This window comes from Labrus mixtus, chromosome 8, assembly GCF_963584025.1.
Source record: "Labrus mixtus chromosome 8, fLabMix1.1, whole genome shotgun sequence".
Classification (NCBI taxonomy): Eukaryota; Metazoa; Chordata; class Actinopteri; order Labriformes; family Labridae; genus Labrus; species Labrus mixtus.
The window spans coordinates 24,898,569-24,919,970 of NC_083619.1; the positions used below are offsets into that span (position 1 = coordinate 24,898,569).

The following is a 21,402-nucleotide window of genomic DNA, read 5'->3' on the forward strand; positions in this document are numbered from 1 at the left end:
CTTCACAGTACTATTTCCCACTGCAGTAGACAAAACCTGCTTCACTTATAAAGACAAAAGAAAGCCAGCACCCAACTCTAGATCATCATGCAGACGCAAACACAACTCCAAATGAACTACAATGCTGCTCCTGCTGGATATGTATATGAGCAAAGGATTATAACTGCACCATGTTCAACATATTCACTTCATAAGGTGAGAATATGTAAATGTTGCTTGCAGCTTGTTACCGCTGCTCCCATGTGGCCAGAAAATCAATTAGAGCAGGTTTTTATTAATGTGTGTAAAAATGAAAGTTTAGACACTCAGGCTAGTTAAGAGGCTGGTTCTCTGCATCCAGCTGATGGTGTCGAGGTTAAAAATAAAGGTTTGAGAAGTGATGGTGGATCAAAGCCGCACATATCTATCAGCATAAATTAAAACTCAGCCGTAATTGTAGTGAAGCATATATAGATTATTGCCTTTTTCAAGGGCTTATATTGGAAGACAGCAGTAGTGGATTCTTATAATGGGCGCATTAACCCAAGTTACATGTCACACGCTGTGTCAGGATCAACTGGAAAATCGACCTGAGCAACATGTAACTTGCTCCACATGTCTAGCACAGACATGTGGACGTTCAGCTGCAAGGAGCACTGAAGGCTGATGTTGTTAGCAATGCTAACCTTAGCCGCTCTTGGCAAACCTGTTTGACGTCGTTTACAGGTGCCATGATTAGCCATGACATATCCGGCCAAATTCAACCCACAATGCATTGCTTTTTGGTTTACTTCCCTTGTTTGGTTGGGATCATGTTCTCACCGACAGTGAATGAAACTCTGGTGCATGTGGAAGTGAACTGAGACACCCGTTTTCAAGCCAGAGTTCAGTTCTTTGGTCCGCACTTGAGTTCGTTTGAGCCTTCACACCACCCCAAACCAAACAAACTGTCGGACAAAGCGCACCAGAGTTCGTTTAGATTGGACCAAAAACATCTCAGGTGTGAATGCACCCTTAGAAACAATCTATTTTACCCAAGGAAAACAGATCGTCTCTTGAGTTAAAATTACCGTGATCGATGGTAATTCTGTTTGCCCATTAAAGGCAATTGCCATTATGTGTTAGCATTAAGCTAACAAACCTAGATGTACATTCTGCTACAATCTGTGAACCCCCTCCCAGGTCTATGTACTAAAACTGCTTTAAAAACTTTATTTTAACCAAAGAGGGACACAAAAAGGTCATCATGCTTTAAGACGTTTTAATCCCAGAACAATGGTACACTGTGTACTAGAACCAACATGTCTGTACAGGTTGAAGGAATTAATTGTAGTGTGTCGGATTCATTTCTAGAGGAGACAGTTCAAAAGTTTGAAACCACCAACCAAATACCAAATCATTATAGAAACGTATCATATCATCAAAGTCATGTTTTTAATGACTTTTAAATCATTAAAAATAAATATCAATATTCAGTTTATGGAAGTGTGTGCGGCATTCTCCCTCTTAAATATTTAAGCTGCACTATTCTCCCGACGCCTGCTTAAATTTTAATGGGATGCCCGTACTTCTTTTTTTTTTTTTTTTTTCATTAAAAACTCCAATTCCTCGAATAAAAAGGTGGGCAACTGGAACAACCTTGAGACTAACTCCCCCCCAGGTGGTGATGGGACGCAGATGAGGTTGCGGTGCTGCTGATGCTTCAAACCTCCAGTGTACAATCCGCCATAAAAATCATATTAGGAGAATCAAACAACTGGATGCAGCAATTACTGCGTCCCACATGGCGGGGGCCTCAAAGGTGGGGAGAAGTGTGCTTGTGAACATCGGTTCTGCATTAGAGCTGGAACAATTAGTCAATTAATCGATTAGAAGATGGAATCAAAATAATTTAGTCTACTAATGAGATGTAAAATGAGGGGTTTATGATGGAGGGGAAGGATCTGATAGTTTTTATGTTTTTAATGCAGGTTGGACTGAAATGTGAGAGGACAATCTTGAAAAGCATTTTTTGAATGCAGCTTATACTTGGATATGTTTGGCAGTCTTTGCCAGGTTTTCAGCATTTTATCCTCAACGATTTCTTCAAATCGATGCATCGTATGAGACATTTCTCAAGTGAAAATCATTAGCATGGATCTGCTTCTCAAAAGTAAGTATTCTGCAGCCCTTTTATGTTTCATATTGTTGTTGTGAGACGAAGAAATCAAACTGAAGACCTTTACAATGTGACATTTACTGCTTGTCTGGAATATTTTGGGGGTTTTTTTTGGACTTAAGGTCGGACAAAACTAAATAAAGTCGTCACTTTTGGCTCAGCGGAACTGCATGGAGATGTTTTACTATCTTTGACATTTTATAGACAAAAAAAAAAAACCTAAAATAAAAACGATTCAATCATAATGGACTCACTCTTCAGTTGCAGCCCTGAATCTAAAACCTGAATATTCGATATCAAATCCCACTTGGACCCGTGTGGGAATACAAAGTAAATGAGTGAGTAAAACTCATTATTATTCAACAACTTCGCCGAGTGAACAAGCCGCTTAACCTCCGGCTACTCCAGTGGAGCCGCTCAGCCGTCAGAAGTAGAAGACTCTGATTCTACTTGGCATGAGTGAGGTGTGAAAATGTGTAACTGTGAACAGTCGACAGTCAAATGTGATTAAACACATCGGTGCATGCTCAGCTAAAAGTCCCGCTCCCCTGGACAAGAGGAAGGTTTTTAAAATAATCGAAAGGGGTCATCAAGTTGAAGCCTTAATCAGGATTATGTGCAGTGAAAGAGCATTCATAGAAGGTGGAGTTTTTAAAAAGTGATTGAATTAGGCCTGTTGCTGAATAACCAGGTTTGGTCTTACTTTGTCTCTGGTGGATACGTTCATCCAGTGGTGAAAGCCATTCTCTCAGATAAGACTGAAATGTTCCAGGATCTTTACAACGCTTTTTTTACTTTCTTAGACACAGTTTTAATGTGAACACCTCTCTGCAGTTATTTAACAGTCAGAGTCATGATCAACATTAAGGACAACAATGGATTCGAAATGTAAGTGCAGCTTTTAAATATTATGCAGTGTAATAAATATGACTTCTCAACGTTGTATAACGTCGTGAAAATTGGCTCCACTTAGACCACCTACAATATTAAAATGCTGCTCATGTCTTAAAGGCACAGGGCCTCTTACAGAGAAGACTCCCTACACACTTCCACCCTGTGCACACACTCATGTGGAGGAGCCACCACATTGAGTGTCGTTGAAAACATCCAACAGGGAGTCTGCACCACTGCTAACGTACTGAACAAGGTGTAAAAACCTTTTGTTTTTGTCATGGGAGACGCACCGAGAAATTTTCACTACATATCGACCGCACATATTAAATGTCAAATATTATGCAAAATACACTTAACCATGTTTTTCTAACCCTAATGTGCTCCTGGTCTGTCTACAAACTCCCCAACTATGAGATCTCTCTACAGCATTTGTCATGTCCAATAAACTGTGGCAAAAATTGCAACTAAAAAAAAAAACGGCTTTGTTTTTAGACATTAAATTACTCGGAAATGACATATTATGCCTTTAACGTCTCGGCCAAATCTTGGTGATGAGTGTTAGAAAAGGTAAGTTCTTCTATCAACATGCAACACCGAAGTTTGACAACGACTGAATCATCGAGAAGTAAATTCTTATTCAAAAAAACGCCCATTATAAGTTGGCGGCAGCTTCTCAGACTGATGTATTACTGTTCATATATTTTCTATCTTCTTGCTCAATCTTTCCATGACGACAAAACAAACCACCTCTTGACGATGTCACACTGAGCCTCGGGAACCTGTGATGTGACGACCTGAACTAATTTCTTTCTTTTTAGAGGATGTAAATAACGAATCCAGGCTATGTGAAATGTGTTTATTCAGTTAACACTTCATTTTCAAATCTTCTCTCCCTCTCTCACACTCAGCCCTCTTCATTTTTAGTCCCTCAAAGCGACTTTGTGGCATTATTAAAGCTGCAAAAGGCAGGTGTTATATAATATGCATAATTATAAGAAGAAAAAAAAGTCTCAGAGGCAGCACTATGCAAAACGAGTACTTTTACTTATTTTTGCTTTGAGCAAATGATGCAGATTCTGTACTTCGACCCGAGTATGATTGTTAACGACGGATTTAAACTTGTAAAGGGTTACTTTTTTACATCCCGCTGCTGCTATTTTAAGTACCTCAAACTCGCCTTCTGTCTGTGTCTATCTCTAGTCTCTCACACTGCTCTCTTACATCACTCTGCTCCATATGGACACACGCCCATGTACCCATCGCCAATCCGCCCCGCGTCCCGCATTATGACAATTTGGGACGGTATTCAGCCGGTATGGCCTTAACTGCCACCATAAATCCCCATTATCCCCAATCCAATACATCGATGTCACTAAATGATCCATAGCCCTTTCACACAGTACAACTAATACAGTCTTCAAAGCTCTTAGCCTTTCATTCTTCTCAATTACCACTCCCTTTCCCGCACTCCTCCACCAGACACCCCCCCCCTTCTTCTCGCTATCTAAATCCTCTTTCTGTATTTCTCTCTCCATTTCGTCAGCCTCTCCGTCTTTTTTCTCCCCTCTCTCTCCTGTTGCGCTCACCAGTCCCCATCTTCTTTAAAACCAGTCCCCCCCCCCCCCCCACCTCCCCTCTTCGCTTCATCCTCTGCCCCGAGTCTGCGCTCCCATCCAGCCGCAAAGCCGCCTCTCTCTCCTTCTTCTTCTTCTGCTGTGGTTTTTCTTAATTCCCTGTCTGCTCCCTCTCTTCCATCAGCTTTTTGCAACTTCTATCGCTCTCTCTGTATCTTCGCAGTCGCTCCGTCTATTTTCATGCATTGCACCCACACACACACACAAACACACTCACACACACACATTCTCATTCACTCTTTCCCTCTGTTCTCTGTTCTCTCCGCAGACCCTCACTGTCACTTTCTTGATACAAGGCGCCTCTCTCTCTCTCTCACACACACACACACACACACACTTTCTCGGCATCTGTGTCGCCCTTGTTCCTCTCTCTCCTTCTCTCTCTCTCTCTCTCTCCTTCTTTGCTTTTACTGTCAGAGAAGCTGTCAGAGAAGCAGTGGTGAGCAGCAGCCTTTCAGCTCACTCACACACGCAACATACACACACATACCTAGAATACAACCGCATGAATGAGAAGCTGCAATAATAGCACGCTGACCCTGTGGTGCTCCTCTGCTATCAAGCTGGAGATGAGCGCTATGTGACAGGGAGCGTGTTTGATTATCATCTGTCCATTACCAGTGTTTGTGTGTTGATCCGATGGGGGTGTTTGTGTGTGTGTGTGTGAGAGAGAGAGAGAGAGAGAGAGAGAGAGAGAGAGAGAGAGAGAGTGTCATTCCAGCGATGACTGATTGGTGTTGTCTGGAGTCAGGACGGCTGGGCGAGGACCCGAACACACCATCATTCACATCCAGTTGATCTCCGTCAAATCTCTCTCTGTCTGTCTCTATTTCTCTCTGTTCTCACAGTTTTTTTTGTTTTTTTTTAAATGGTCGGTTCATCCAAATTTAATTGAACTGAACTGATGTGCCCAGTTCATTTAGAAGCAGACACACTAGCAGACCAGTGATCCAGTAAAACACTAGATAACATTCAATGATGATGTAATTTTTTCATTCAATGTATTTGAAATGATTTGTTAATGAAATATATTTGCTGGTTAGCGGAAAGGAGCATAAAAATTGGTTTTAGGGATACTATTTTACTAAAAGCACGACTACTGAAGATGATATGGACATTTTCAAACCAGGACTTTTATCAAATATATGACGTTTGGGACAGTCGAGGTGGCCCTTATATTTCAGTTAGAGACACTTTCCTGTTTGATTGAAAGACAAATATTGTAGGCAAACACAATGGCCACAGCACTTAAAGATTGCACAAAGGCTGAAGAATTTTTCCATCGTCAAGGTCTTTCTTATATGACGAACAAGTTTCAAGTGGGTTAGATAAATTCCTTACTAGGAGTTTTTCCAAGAGCGACCTGTTTGTCCAAGAAATGGCAACAAATAAAATGTGAGTCAACAATAAATTTAAAAATTGTGGACTTAAAGTTGAATTACCAATATGGGTCCAAGAGAGGTTTTCAGTTGTTGTCAGGGACACAACAGATCCATTTTGTCTTGGCCACTCACATAGTCTTAATATAACTTCTAATTTCCCTGATGGCCTCATGTCTACCAAATTTTGTGACAGTACTAGAATAATAAGCCTCTCCAAAAACATCTTGTTTTATGGCGTACACTGTATTGCCATAGCAACAGGGTGCTACAGGGACTGATGAGCTCTGCAATTGAGCAAAGCGGAGATCTTGGGAGATGGCTGACAATTAAGAGAACTAGTATGCGTGAACGATGTGCCGAGTTGTTTGTGTAAACACACTGTTGGGTTCATCGTGTTCGCTGGTCAAAGGGGTTGGAAGTCATCAATTCCCAGCTCAACAGCTGGTTGGGTTACTTTGACCCAACTGCTGCTGGTTCATTTGTTTTCAGGCTTGTCCTTGGTTAATCTAGCTGGATCATTCTCTCACAGCCAGATGTTCACACCACACATGTTGGGCAGGATTTAAATGTTGGGTTAACGTGAGGATTTTACTCGTATTTTAATAGGTTATGGGTACACCAAACATTGCAACAGCGTTCCCTTTGATAATAACTGAAAAACACTTTTCAGATGGGGGATGAGTTCTGAGTTTTCATTCTGTTTTATTCCGACAATGAAAACGACTTAACTAGCATGTAGTTCTTCATCCTGGGTCCATAGTACCCGGATTCGATCCCCATTCCTATTCCTCTTTCAGGACTTGCTACAAAGTTGAAGTGCACTTACCACGGCTACTTTGAATGGAGGAGAGGGGTGACCGTCCCTCAGCAGCAAACAGCCAGTCATTTATGTTTGCATGCTTCTTGCAGCAGCAGCAGTCTGAGTTGACAGAGTCTTTTTTTCTACCCGACGACAGTCAAAGGCTGCATTTTGGTTTGATTTGATGCACTATGCTGATGTGCTTGGTCATGGAGGATGTGTTCCTCCCCTTTGCAAGAAATGATTCAGCACCATCATTTGGATTTTGCTTCTTTCTTATTTTTTGTTTTGGTCAAATGTAACCAAACACTGAACATCTTTGTAAATTCAGCTTACTGACTACCAGAATTCTTATTTGTGTAGTTAAGTACCTGTTGGCTGGTATTCCAATTGTATTCAAAAACTCAGGGTTAGAGTTAGCGGATGACAGTGGATGTAGGTTTGATTAGACTGCAATGACTCGACTGGACTCGAGAAATGACGTTATCCGACCCACAAGACTCAGAAGCAGTATCGATAAGTTCAAAGGATTTAGATTTTCGGGTCCTCAATAGAAACCGGTTTCGATCCCCATCCCTATTCCTCAACACCTCCACTTTCAAAGTTGCCACTTAGAGGAAGCTTCTCTCTGCCGTGGCACTAAATTAATTTGCACTGGATATAAATAATGAAGTTCAGCTGAGTCCAATATAAACACATTTGCTGGAGACAGGATGCTTTCTCCAGCAACGATATACCTGTGAAATCTCTCCTCAGTGAGGTCATCTAAAGCGATCAAAACATCGTTTCTGGGGAGAGACACGTTGCAGTTGGAATATTTTTTAATGAAACTTTTCAATGTTGTGAGCACCACAAACAAAATTGCATTCACCTCCATTATATATTGTATCGTCAAGAAAGCAAGAAATCTCAAGAGAGTATCAGCGTGGCAAGATGCGGTAACAGGTAAAGAGGAAAAACTCATCTTTTTTGTGTCCTGGGTGAGTTGACCCTTTAAACAAAAAAAATCTGAGGCTTTTAAAAAGCAACAATCTCCAGACTCCTCTTCCCCTCTCGTCTCCTGTTCTCAGCTCGTCTGTAACAAAAAGAGCTGATAATCTGTCCTCAGGCAGGCAGCTCTCCCATTTCTCCCTCCTCTCTTTGTAGCTTCAGTCCATTCTTTCGATTCATTCCAATCCATAATTATAGCAAACACCAACGCTGCCAAGGCGTCAGGACCAGAGACGGGCATTTTTTTCTGCATTACAAAGCCCGAGTGGAGCCATTTTCACATCAATAAATAACTATCATATTATATCATCATATCACATTAGTGTAATCAGTGTAGAAAAAGGCTTTTGCAAAGATGATCTAGCAGTTTGAACGCTGTGGTTTAAAGATTTGGTGGGACATCTGGAGAGCTTTAGAAACAGACAGAGGGCGCTGTTCTGTCTGTGCAAACAGGGCTTTAAGCTTATAGAGTTTGTGATGGCGGCAGATGGTGGAAGGTGCAAAAGGGCGACAGCAACAACACTTCCAACATGTTTGTTCTGCTCGGTAAAGCAAAACAGAAAACCTTTGACTGATGAAGCAAACAAGAAACAGGGGAAGGGGGGGTGGGGAGGGGTTTACATGGAAACACAGGCTTAATTTGGAGAGACACTACCACTGCCAATACCACTGGTGCGAGTCAGAGGCTGCCAATCGTCCCCTTGATTATCAGTTTATCTGTTAGAAGAAAGCCGGTTAATTTGTCCTCTCATGACATCCTCGCTGCGCTTTCTATTTCTCCTCTCTCTGCTTCCCTCTCTCTCTCTTTCGCTCTCTCTCTTCCCAGCTCATTTCTCTTGTTTATCAGTAACAAAATACCAGGCAGTCTGACCTCATGCAAAGCTCTCCCTATCTCTGTTTCTCTGTTCGGCCTCATCCCTTCATCCTCTCCTCCTCCCGTCCTTTTATTGCCGGATTCTGCCGTTATCCCCGGCTCGATCCGACCCACGCTATATATCTCTCGCTCTCTGTTGTGTCGCTCTCGGTTGCAGATATGTAGCAGCTCAACGGATGACACACACGCACAAATCTTTGCAGAAATAAACTCTGCATCAACACACACACACACACACACACACACACAGAGAAAAACAATAAACGCAAACACACATGCGGTTCCTGGATGCATGCATGAGAATTAATTTAGAGGATCAAGACATGAAGGAGTGATGGGAGAGAAGGGCACAAACACACTGACAGCATGTTTTTTTCTGCACTTACACACACACACACACACACACAGACACACACGCGCACACACACACACACACACACACACACACACACACACAAAAGCAGCATGATCTTGCACTTGTACACACACATAAGCAGACAGGACACACAGAGCGACAGCAGGCAATGTGGCAAGCATGCAACACACACACACAGCAGGATTTCACAAAAACACACACACAATCAAAAACAGATATAAACACACTCTAAATCCCCACACACACACACACACTGATATCCTCAGGATCACACAAACACTCACTGCAAGCCCACAAAGAAATGCACACACACGAGCACAAACCACATCCTTTCATTCCTGCGGAATATCCTTGCAGCGACACACACACATAACCACACCCATGCACTCTCCTCACCACACACACAGATCCAGCACGAGTACAACAACAACAGACACACGGCCAGCACACATTCTTTCTGACCCCGCAACTCAAAGACACACACACACACACACACACACACACACACACACACACACACACACACACACACACACAGCATCCACACACTCGCTGCGTGCCTCACCTTCCAGCTCCAGGGTTCCTCGGAACCAGCGCAGCCTGGCGGGGGGTTTGCTGCCCGTGCTGGTGCAGGTCAGGGTGACTTTGCCCCCCTCGGGCACCGCATTCTCAAAGCCTGAGATCTGAGGTTTACCGGGCACACCTAGAGAGAGAGAGAGAGAGAGAGAGAGAGAGAGAGAGAAAAGAGCAGTTAGAGAGGGGAAACTTTTTGCTGCAGGGCTCACCTTGTAGCCAAACGGAAGCAAAAGAGGTCGGGGGACGAAGGCTTAGCTCAATAGCAGCATTTTTTGCTAAACTTGTTGTGTGCTAAATTGTGGGGCAAAAAAAAATGAGAATACCAACCACAGAATCTGACACAGCATCCTCAACATAACAGCAGAAGTTGAATTTATTTCGTCAATTCTGAAAGCTCTGATGGAAAGCAGCTTAGGGAGAAAAATAATGATGTAGGTTTGGACGGGTTTCCCCCCCGAAAAAATGCTTCCGAGTAGCTGCACAGCTGCTGAAATGTCTGTAAATCTTCTGACCTTCCTCCAGCATCAAACCTGCTGTCTCCTCATCAGTGTCCATCAGGGCAAAGTACACTCCAATATCTCTGTTTCACTGACAGGCAAACACTTAAGGCTGTCCAAATAATGACTAGAGTGTCTCACAAGCTAAGGCGGGCGTATAGTTTAATGCTGTTAAAGCACCAGAAAAACCTCTGAGGGAGGTGGTTAGGTTGTGGGTTTAATACTTGAGATCCCCATTTGAACCACATTTCATACCAAAAAATCCCCGTTTACTTTTATCCAGGACCACAGTCTTTCACTAAGTGTGTGAAGGCATTATTAGTGTTGTAACTAACCACACATCAACCCAGAGTGGTGGCGGACCATAAACCAGTTATGTGAATCATTTCCTCAACAACCTTTTGAAATGGATTCTGCAGAACAGATCGAAATATCTCTGATCTGATCTCTGACTCAAATTTTCAATGAGTTTGGAGGACTGCTTTGATAGAAAAACATTGTCTTGCTGATACCAGATCAGTGCACTATAAAGGTGATAAGAATCATGTGAATGCAAGAACAATCAACGGTTAAAGTCCCGATCGAACATAGAAAGAGTTAAAAGTTATAATATGAGACTTTTGATTCAGTAGATGTCGGACTTTAGCACCAGTCCCCCTCAGTGCACGACTCCCCTCCCCTCATCCCTCCATCGGGGTTCTGACCGAGTGGAGCCATTTCTACAACAGATCTCCAATCAGATATGCAACCCAACCCAAGTATTTTAGACCAAACAAAGACGTCTCTTCAGTTTGGAACCTATGCTGGTTCTTCACTTAAACTCTGAACTTGTGACTCTACATAAAGCGTCCCTGAGTGAGCGGAGAAATCTCTCTTGGTGGAAGGGCTGACGGTTATACAGGGAAGGGTTCAACAGTAAGAAAAAAAACATGTATGAGAGATGTTTGAGCTGAGAATAGAATATATCTTTATTGTTGATATTATTATTATTGTTATAAAAACAGCGAAAAACAGTTTAGCAGCTCTTGTCAATTTCAGCACACACAGACGGAGAGTAAAAGTGATAATGTAAAGATATAAAGTGCTGTCCCGTCAGTGTGAACACAGAGCTCAGAACAACAAAACCCAGAGGGAGTTTCACTCTTTTTAAAAAGCCATTAATCAATAATATATTTACTTAGGATATGTTTGATATCTGCTTAATGTTTAAAATGTTTCAACGATAGTTTGGAAAAGTCTGCAGGGTTTGACGTCCTGCACACACAAATAAGTGCAACTAACAAAACAACTAAAACAGTTCTTTCATATATTTGACTGAGACCTGAGCAGGAGTGGTGTTTGCATTTAAATGTTTCAAGGTGAGAAGAAAGTAAAACCAATCTCTGTTGGTCTTATATTCAAATATATTCTGTATTTTATGTTTAAAGAACTTTGAGTTTCTTTCTTTATTGATGAATGACTGAATGGATCTATTGAGGAGCTGAAGTTTTGTTGTTAATACTTCATGGCTGCATACAGTGGACTCTACCTGAGTCTAGACTCTTTCACAGAGCTGCACGATCATAAAGTGTATTGATTAGTTGACCCAAATTTCCAAACTGTTTTGATGAAATATTAATGCTTTCAGTGATGTTTAAAGCAGAAATGCTGAACATCTGCTGGTTTCAGATTCTCAAAGGTAAGAATTTGCTGCTTTCTCTCCCCCCGGATTGTTGATTGCATTTTTTGCACCAAACAAGAAAGCTTTAAGACATCTGTTTGGATTCTAGGAAATTGTGGTGAGCAATTTCACATTTTTCATGATGAATTTGAACACCTGAAATGAATGAAATCACATTTTTAAGCAAGACTCAAAAACATCTGAGCAGCATGCTTGCTTAACAAAGAGAACAAGTTTCCCCCCCCCCCAAAAAAGAAGACAAATTACTCCATTAACTCAACATTGCAGTTGTACATGTGGAAAACATATTAAGTATTTATTCCTACATATGCAGTGAAGTCCCTAAAGGGAGCATGTTCGCCTACTGAGATAAACATGGAAATCCAATTAATTCAATGAGAGTGCTATATAATAATGACGTGCTATTGCTTTAAAATCAGCAGTGGAGGGTCTACATTAACTCTGAAAGCCTGGTCATTTCTACATTTAAAAAATCGCTCCGGTAAATAAAACCGTGCGACTGCTCGCTCTCCGTACTTCAGGTCAGTTCAAAATGTCACGGAAATTAAATTCTGCTCAGATTATTAAATAAGACTCCCAGAATTAATTAGTTAAAAGCCAAGATGGGAGTTAGAGTGACTCAGTCAGACTTAATGGTTTTTTTTAGGAGGGCATTTGGAGCCGTGTGTGATAGTTTGAAAGAAAAAGCGAGAGGGACAGAGGGATGGAATGAGGTCAGGTTCAAAACCACTTCATCCAAATGAGAGACCTCTGGCCAAACCAAAATTTCACGGTACATCTTCCCGCTCTCCCACAGGTGTTCTTCCAGAAGCCGGGACGGGTCATTTACGATAACAAACACTGCAGCTTAATTACTATTCTAACTCGGAGCACACGGAGAAGTGAGAAAAAGAAGACCGGGAACATGCCAAATGATTTTTTTTTTTCTTTGTCTTTCTCATCGTGGTCGAAAGTGAGAGCGGAGAAAATGAAACTTTTCTCGGCACCGTTCCATCTGGAGTCACTGTGGGCGATACTTTTTCTCCAAATGTTGGACCGGTTTACTGTCATCCTGCTTCAGTCAAGGAGAACATTCGGTTTTTCTGTCTACCACACACCGCCTTCATTAAGAGAGAGAGAGAGAGAGAGAGAGAGAGTTGAAAGAGTAGAAGCAAAGTGAGGTGGATGGAGAAGATAGATTTGGAGAGGGGAAACCAAATCATGACAGATCATACCAGGAGAGGAGCTGATTTATGTGGATTGAAACTGACAAGATTGTGTGCCTGTTTACGATGTTTTTTTCAATGTGACATTTTTCTGACACCGAGGTCGAGATAGATAAACAGAGGGAGGGACGGTTGGACGGATATAGAGTGACAAAAACAAACAAACACACAAACAAATACAGAACATTTAAAGGGTTCATAATAGTAAGAAAGTAAGAAAGAAAAGAAGAGCCGGGAACAGCCAGCATATATCCGTTCCTTGTTAATCATCAGGGTTAATTTTTTAACATGGACGTTGCTTTAGAAAACGATAATCGAAACCTTTAACTTCTAGAAAATTTGATTTCTCTTAACATCAAAACCTCGCTCTTCCTCGTGGTAAGATTGATCACGCACAACCGAGCAAACCACCCTCTGGTCTTTAGAGAGCTTATAAAAAAGGAGCCAAAATGCCCTCCCCCCGCCTTCATTTGAAATGCTCTTTGACCTTCATGAAGGCGCTGAGGTAAAGACTTTGGTATGTCCAAAAAGTTTCTAGTATTATTACATTTTCAACACAGACACGTGTGTAACTTTTAGTTTTCTAAACCATCATGGCCTCATAAGAACTTGAATCTATTGACATTTCAAAAGCTGATGTTTTTATGATTTTTTTTAAAGCTGTTACGGTGTAAAAAAGTGACCATGTTAACTGGTGACTTCTAACCGAATGCTTCTGTGATTATCATAGTAACAACAGATGTTGAAAACTGAAAGTGTCCAAACCAATGTCTCTTTGTTTACTTTTTATGTAATGTCAAAAATACCGATCATATATAACTTTAACTACGGCAACCACCGACTTATTCAGCAGAAAGTCACAAATGAACATGGTCACTCTTTAAACCGTAACACCGTTAAACGTTTGCATTATGTGCAGTCAACACAATTATCTGATTAACTGGTGTCAAAGTTAACGTCTTTTTGAACCAAAACTTCACTGTTCCCCCGTTTGACAGACAGACACATACTGTAGACACACAAACACACAGACACACAGACAGACAGACACAAACACAGACAGACAGACGCAGGTAGGAAAGCATGGATTTAAAGTGCAGTGAACTAACTAAGGTGTAGATCAAAAAAATAAAAACGTGGTCAATTTTTAATGTAGCAGTATTTGATGTAGTGCTCTGTGTGCGGAAGCTCTCTGGCTGTAAAGTAGCATTGAATATTAATGGGGGAATAATACTGCACATATAGAACCGGTTGGAAAAGCCCTGTTGAGACCCCTCTCCTACAAGGAGAATAAAACAGAATAAAGCCGTTATAAATTATTCTCTGCTTAGCTCAGGAGAGAGCACAGATGCATGACACACATCTTACCTCCGCAGACACACAGGCATCGCAAAACTGACCGCGCTCAGCAGTTATACGCCCGTGTGTGTTTGTGTATGTGTCTATCAAAACATTCCTCATGTCAAAACAGGAATAAACCGTACGCATGAGCACCGCTGTGCCAAAACTGGATATCTTTGGCTGATTGTCCCCATAGGGGCCTGTGCATTTTAGACATTTTACCATACATTTTTAATGGTTTGGCTCCCCCTGAGGGGTCATGAAATATTTATCGGACGCAGAATACAGTGTCACAGCTGTCAATTACAGCACATAAAAAATGCTTGAATTATAATTTACTGCAGCGAACCGGTGGAAGAAAAAAAAAAAAACGGAGTAGTGATCCTCATCTTAATTTGAATTTAAAGAGCTAAAGTAGAACCCGCCTTCACCCTTGCTCCGCCACTCCTTCCCCTCCCCCGCCCCCTCACGCACACACAAACATCACATTAACATTGCAGGCGTTCTGCTCAGGCTGTTGTCCTCGGCGACTACATTGAATTCTTTTCAACACACCTTGCAGCGCTGCCAAAAAACATTTGAATAAATATCAACTAAATGGTTTATTCAAGGGTGCTTCCGCAGCTGTTTACTGACAAAACTCCAATTTTGGGCAGCAACCTTGTTGACTCTCAGTCATTGAACAGCCGCTGTAAACATCAGTCACCCTGCCCCACCCTTAAATTAAAAAAACAAAACAAAAGGAAGCATCTCTTGTTACCACTAAGTGCATTTTCAGATGAAATTAGGCCGAAATGCTCTGCAGCTCAGTTTTCATCCAACAATTTCTTGGCAAATTATGTTGCATTGGATTAGAAAAGCAGAGTGAAAACAGGCAAAAACTGATGCCTAAATATCACAAAAAAACTTACAAGTATGCAAAATTGAAGCCTCGTTTGTTGGCTAAATGGATATGGAATTTATCGTGATCAGCACAAAGAATGATTCGATTTCATTACACAGCAATTTTTTTTAAAAAAGCAGGCACCGGAGGCCTTGAAATGTTGGCGGTAAATCTGCCCACCACAACCTCCCAGGAATCTGACCAGCTGTCTCTCCTGTTCATACTGCGCGAGCCTCTCCTGTGGCCGCGCTGCCATTAGCTGCTGCATTACAGTATTGCCAAAGCACATAGCTTTGTTCTCATCATGAAGAGAGACCGTGAGATATGACCAGAATGAACTGACATGGAGGAACAATAACAACCCGGCTAATACAAATCAATACTCCAAAGACGGTTTGTGGCGGCCCAAAGCCGATTAGCCCAATATCCAATCGATGAACAGGCCCGCTCACCACCAACAGGGCTGACCACGATTTATTGAAGCCTGCAGGGAAGTGTCACACACACAGGTGATAACATCCATCTCAAAGAAGATGAGTGGAGCAGGTTTATCTCTGCTCAAGAGTTATACGAGGTCGTAACCTTACACAAAGGTTAATTCTATACGCAGAGATCTGGATCTAACTGGATGAAGGCATCATGGCTGTGGAGGCCAGGGTGTCACAGCGTTATGGTGCATGGAAGGGATTAGACTTTGGAATATATCGGGTTTATTTATTTCTTTATTAGCTCATCTGTGACACGGCTATGAGGCAGAAATATATTTTTACTATTACCTTTTAAGATCGGATCTTCTGAGGACTGTGTCAGGGTAAAGATTCTGCATTGACAGCAAACACTAAAAGCTCACTAGCTGCTCAAATGTTTGGCCCAAAGGCATCAAAGTTTACACTGATTCAGTTTGCATAAAAATGAAAAGTTGGTGGCGGCTTTTATAGCTGCATCATTGAACATTTCCTCCCGAAGATGGCCTACTAAAGTCTTAACAATTTTCAATGAGGGAGCTGATGTCGTTGTATTTAAGTTTCAGAGTATATTACAATAGATTTCCCAAAATGCACGGTGGCTTCAAATAGGTCCTGATTTCTGACCTTTTATCAGAGATCAATATCAATTCATCAAGCAAACAAACAACCTCCATGTGTCAGCGTTCAAAAATATAAGATTTTTCAGAGGTATGAAGAAGAACTAGATTCAATCTGATGTTATCACTGAAGTGCTCAAGTCTTCATTTTTTACAGAAGGGATGAAGAAGAGATATGCAGCCAAAAATGTTGATTATAGCTTCACCACATAAAAACACAACTTATATTTACAACGCACATCTCTCTTATTTGATTTTTTAAATTTTCGCTTTGCTAGAAAGTCCTTCCAAGTGTTCCCTAAAGAGTTGGACTAATTCACTTCATATATTTCTCACGGTTTCTGTGTGCTTAATGGACCACATGCAGAATTGATGAGGTCACAAAGGTGCACATGTGTTTTAACAGCTGTAACAAGTAACCCTGTAGGCAATCTCAGCTATCTTCTTCTTACAGATAAATATACCCTCTGGGAGCAGCATGCAACATCTTGGAGCATCCCGTGTAGCCAAGAGCCAAGAAGTGTGGTAAATGTTAAATGGTAAATGGACTTGAGCTTGTTCTTTTCTAGTCTTCTGACTACTCAAAGCGCTTTTACACCGCAGGTCACACCTACACATTCACACACTGATGACAGAGGTTGCTATTTAAAGTGTCCATCATAGGCATTCATATGCAGCAGAAGAAGCAGCGGGAGCAATTCGGGGTTAAGTGTCTTGCCCAAGGACACATCGGACATGTGGCTGCAGGAGCTGACCTTCTGATTGACAAACGACGACTCTACCAACTGAGCAACAGCCGCCATTGTTTGTCTGACGAGCAACTTTAGAAGCAACAGTGGCGTTGGCGTTGAGAGGCAACGTCTAAGATCTGATTGCTAGCTGAATTTGAATGCAGACGACTGTTAATAAATAAATAGGGCTAAACCGACGGAAACTGGACTGTCAATTAATTGAAGGATTGCATTAAAGCAGTTTTTGTTCTGCCTCTATCGCTCTCCATACTGTCTTTTTTAAATACATACAGCCAATGCCTTCAAAAACGCTAGTGGACGATAATACTCGTACAACATAATGGAAACCAGAATTATTCTAATACTAAAACCAGGTTGTGCGCCTGGCGGATTTTCCCTGTTTCACCCAGACTCTGTAAATAGAGATTACATTTCAGGCAACACTCTACAGGATCTAATAATAAAATGCAATCAGGCTTCATTGTGGTTAATGTACTGTAGGATCCAATGTTTTTCAGCTTTCCCATATCAAGGTCTAAAGAAAAAAAAAAAACAGCTTCCCTTAGTCTTTGCTTCATTGACTGCAGTCATTTTTTTTTTCTCACATCAGTCCTTCAAAAGTCCTCTAACTTTATAAAAGTGGAAAAACTGACCGATACTCCGCCTCCTGCCAACACACAGCTTCCCCTGAATGTGACACTTACAACAAACTTCCACAGGGTCAAACTTCCTTCTGCTCCGAGAGAGGCTCCACTCTGCAGGGTAGGTCAGGGCTGACACAATGCCACAGCAGTGCATCAAGGTGAAATTTGAGCCACTTTGTGCCACAACTTTCTATGTGTTGCCTGAAAACTGGCAGGTAATATAAAAGTAGACATTGTTGTAAAATTTGTCCCCAAACAACACGACAAGCGAGGAGAGGAATACAAAAAAAAAAAAAAGATGCCAAAAGCTTCTGAGGCATCCATTTATATGTGTCAAATCCTACGGGTTTTGGAGAAATGAAGATAGACCGCACTCAAACGGATTTCTACAGCCGTCAATCAGTCTCAAAGGAGACGTGTCTGGGTATGAACACAAGGAAGGCGGGAATGTCAATCTGCACCGCCGAGCCTCGGCGAGAAGAGACAGGTTTTTTTAGAGAGAAAAATCTGAAGCAACCTTGGGATGGGCCTCACGGAGAGGGAACCTCTTTCAAGGACAGAGAGGATGCAGAAGAGTAAAGGGACATTTTCTACAATTATAATCAAAGAATATAAATTTTTTTTTCTTAATCAAGAGCATTTAGAAAAAGTACAACATAATTTAAGGTCTGCATCCTGTTCATGGTCCCACAGAGATGACAGATGGACAGCGTGTAAGCAGAGTGAATATGGGTTGTGTATGTTGTGCCGCTCGTTTGACCTACCCAGCACGGTGACGGTGGCTCGGGCGGTGCGGACCGGCATGGTGAAGATGGAGCAGGTGTACTCGCCCTCGTCGGACAGCTGCACGTCCCCGATGGTGATGGAGAGCTCGGTGGATGTCGAGCGGTGCAGCTGGATGCGGTTATCTCGAAGCGCTGCGGGGAAGAGGAGAAACAGGATATCAATGATGACAAATGAGCTTATATAATTGATGAATTATTAAAGATTTGAAGTTTTATCAGGTGTGCTTTTTATTATTACTTTTTGTCGTACTCTGATGGATTCCTTTCTAACCTATTGTAACTACAATGTTGTATTTTTAATAATGCAGTGGATGTCTTTTTATATCTTTTTTTTTTTTTTTCCCCAAGGACTGGTTTCTTTTTTTATTAAAGAAGAAGGGGAATACAGCCAGAGGAAGCGGAGGCACGCAGAGAGAGGGGGCAGAGTACGAGCGAGGTATAAATGGGACAGAAAGACGGAAGAGAAACAAGGACTAGAAGAATGAAAAGTGGGAGGAAAGATGACAGGGGGACGTCTGGATAGGAAAGAGAAAAGAGACACGGTGGACATGGACAGGAGAAGGCATGTAACGTAAGACAGAAGAGGAAAGGAGAGAAGGGGGTGAGAGAGGATGTAAGGATGAAGGGAAATGAGTGAAGGGACGAGGAGGACATGGAGGATGGATGAAAGAATCGAGGAGAAAGATGAGAGATTGGAGGGTGGAAGGAGATGCAATAGGGGAACAAGAGATGAAAGAATTCAATACTGAAACTGGCAGAGGTGAAGGAGAAAGATGTGGAAAGGACGACAAGAGAGGATTGAAAGAGGGTGAATAAGGAAAGAAGAAAGGGGAAAAGAAAAAAACGAGAGGTTGCAGGAGGTAAGGAGAAATCAGGGTGACAAAGAAGGGAAGAAATAAAAGTGGAGAGTACTGAAAAGGTGCGCGAAAAAAAGACAAGAAAGAGAGTAAAACTTGAAAGGCACAAGTTTGAAGAAGAAGAAGAAGAAGAAGAAGAAAAGAAATGATGAAAGAAAATGAGGAGTAGTTTGGACGTAGTAGGGAAAAATAAGGAAGAAAGTGAGCCAAGAGGGGGCACGGCAGAGTAAAAGGCAAAGTAAGAAAGATGATGTGCAGAATTTAAATCACGGGAAAAGAGAAAGGTAAAATGGAAAAGAGAAGGAGGAGGAGGAGGAGGAGGAGGAGGAGGGGGGGAGATGTTTAGAGAGAAAATGATGTAAGAGTCAGAGAGAGGAGAAGGAGGAGGAGGGGTGATGAAGACGAGGTGAGAGAGAGAGAGAGAGAGAGAGGAAAAAATTGCAGAGATGTGAGCGTGAACAAGACAGAGAAAGACAAAGAGTGGAGTAAAAAGAGAGAAGATGCAAAATGAGAATGAGAGACGAAAGGAAGTGCAAGACAGAGAAAGAAAAAAAAAAGCAGAAAAATAAAACAGAGGAAGCACAAATAGCAAGGAGCATGAGGAAGACAGTGAGGAATGGGAGAGGGGAGGAGGATGAAGGAGGAGGGAGGGCGAGGGGGGGAACATAAGAGAGACATAAATGGCTTTGTCATCAATGAGAAATCCAGCTATGAAAGAGGGAGAGAGAGAGAGAGAGAGAGAGAGAGAGCGCAAGCGACCAAGATAGATGATGATGATGAAATGCTACGAAATAACCGCTCGTTTCCGTGATAGCATTGACCTCTACGGTGTTTGTGCTCGGTGATTGCTGACTTGTCTGTCTCCCCCGCCTTGCTATCTGTCTGTCTATCGAAACGTCTATCTCGCTTTCTCAAAAAAAGAAGTTTCACCTTTTGTTTTTCGGGCGCCACCGTGCAGAGTAACACCCAGAGCAGAGACCTTCAAATACGTCAAGTAAAGAAGACAGACTTTTTGTCTTTACAATCAGAGAGGTTTTCAGTTACAGGTGTGTTTTTTTTAATGTCTAATCTTTGGTTCCAACTCGGATCTGCGAGGAGTTAGAGTGTGGGATGACTCAGCTATGTAACAGCTTTTGTTAAAGGCTTTATGTGCGATTTTTTGATCTAGCAGATGTCGCCCTTGAGCACCAGCATGAAACCAAAACAACTCGCGCTGCATTGTTGTGTTAGCATGCTAATGCTAGCGATCTTGATTGTGCTCGTATCTTCACACTGCATGTAAATTTACCTGAAATGAGCGTGATCTAGAAACACAGTTAAGCAGTGAGTACAGTATGTTATTCTTCTTTTCTCTAGTCCCTCAATTAAACAACTTTTATACACGAGGGGAGGAGTCAGCCGGCCGTCCTGGCGATGTAAACAAACTGAAGATAGGACTCTGAAAACTCAGAAAGCATCACAGACAGTGGGACTCGGGTGTTACACCTCATTACTCACAGAGTTATTTTCAGAGGATAGACTTGATTTCTATTACATTTAAGTGTGAAAAATCGCAGATAAAGCCTTTAAGCTCACTGGGTGTAGACATTGTCACCAGGTAAGACTTTGGAAGACCTTCAATGATGCTTTCTGTCAACCCAACAGAACAAGTAACTCAGATCAGATCATCACAGTAACAAGGTGTGAGCTTAAAACTGGGTGGTGAATTAAAAAACATGATTTTCCGGGGAAACGGGAGACTAGCAGTTAAGTGCACACGCCTCTTGTCCAGAGGGCTGTGATCCTCAGAGCAGGCGGGCCTGGGTTCGAAATCTGACCTGTGGCTCCTTTCCCGCATGTCATTCCCCACTCTCTCTCTCTCTCTCTCTCTCTCTCCCTTATTGTATTACTCTATCCAGAGGCGCTGCTTGTCAACAGGCAAGGCAGGCAACTGCTTGGGGCCCCAGACCAGTATGGGGGGGGGGGGGGGGGAGGGCCTCTGTGGGCTCACAAACTTAAACCAAAGCTGTGGCCCATTATTTATAAGTTTTGC

General features: G+C 42.1%; 2 protein-coding genes across 4 annotated transcripts in view; one reads left to right on the forward strand and one right to left on the reverse strand.

Annotated features, from left to right (window-relative positions):
* The window catches only part of LOC132979516 (uncharacterized), a 358,936-nt gene that overhangs the window by 169,144 nt on the left and 168,390 nt on the right, over positions 1–21,402 (forward strand). The window lies entirely within an intron of this gene.
* Positions 1–21,402, reverse strand: part of cadm3 (cell adhesion molecule 3) — a 114,070-nt gene that overhangs the window by 25,992 nt on the left and 66,676 nt on the right. For all 3 annotated transcript variants that reach the window (XM_061045360.1, XM_061045361.1, XM_061045362.1), the window contains exons 4-5: positions 18,493–18,645; positions 9,652–9,789 (exon numbers count right to left, since the gene is read on the reverse strand). In XM_061045360.1, the coding sequence (XP_060901343.1) occupies positions 9,652–9,789; positions 18,493–18,645 (291 nt within the window). The remainder of the gene's footprint in view (positions 1–9,651; positions 9,790–18,492; positions 18,646–21,402) is intronic.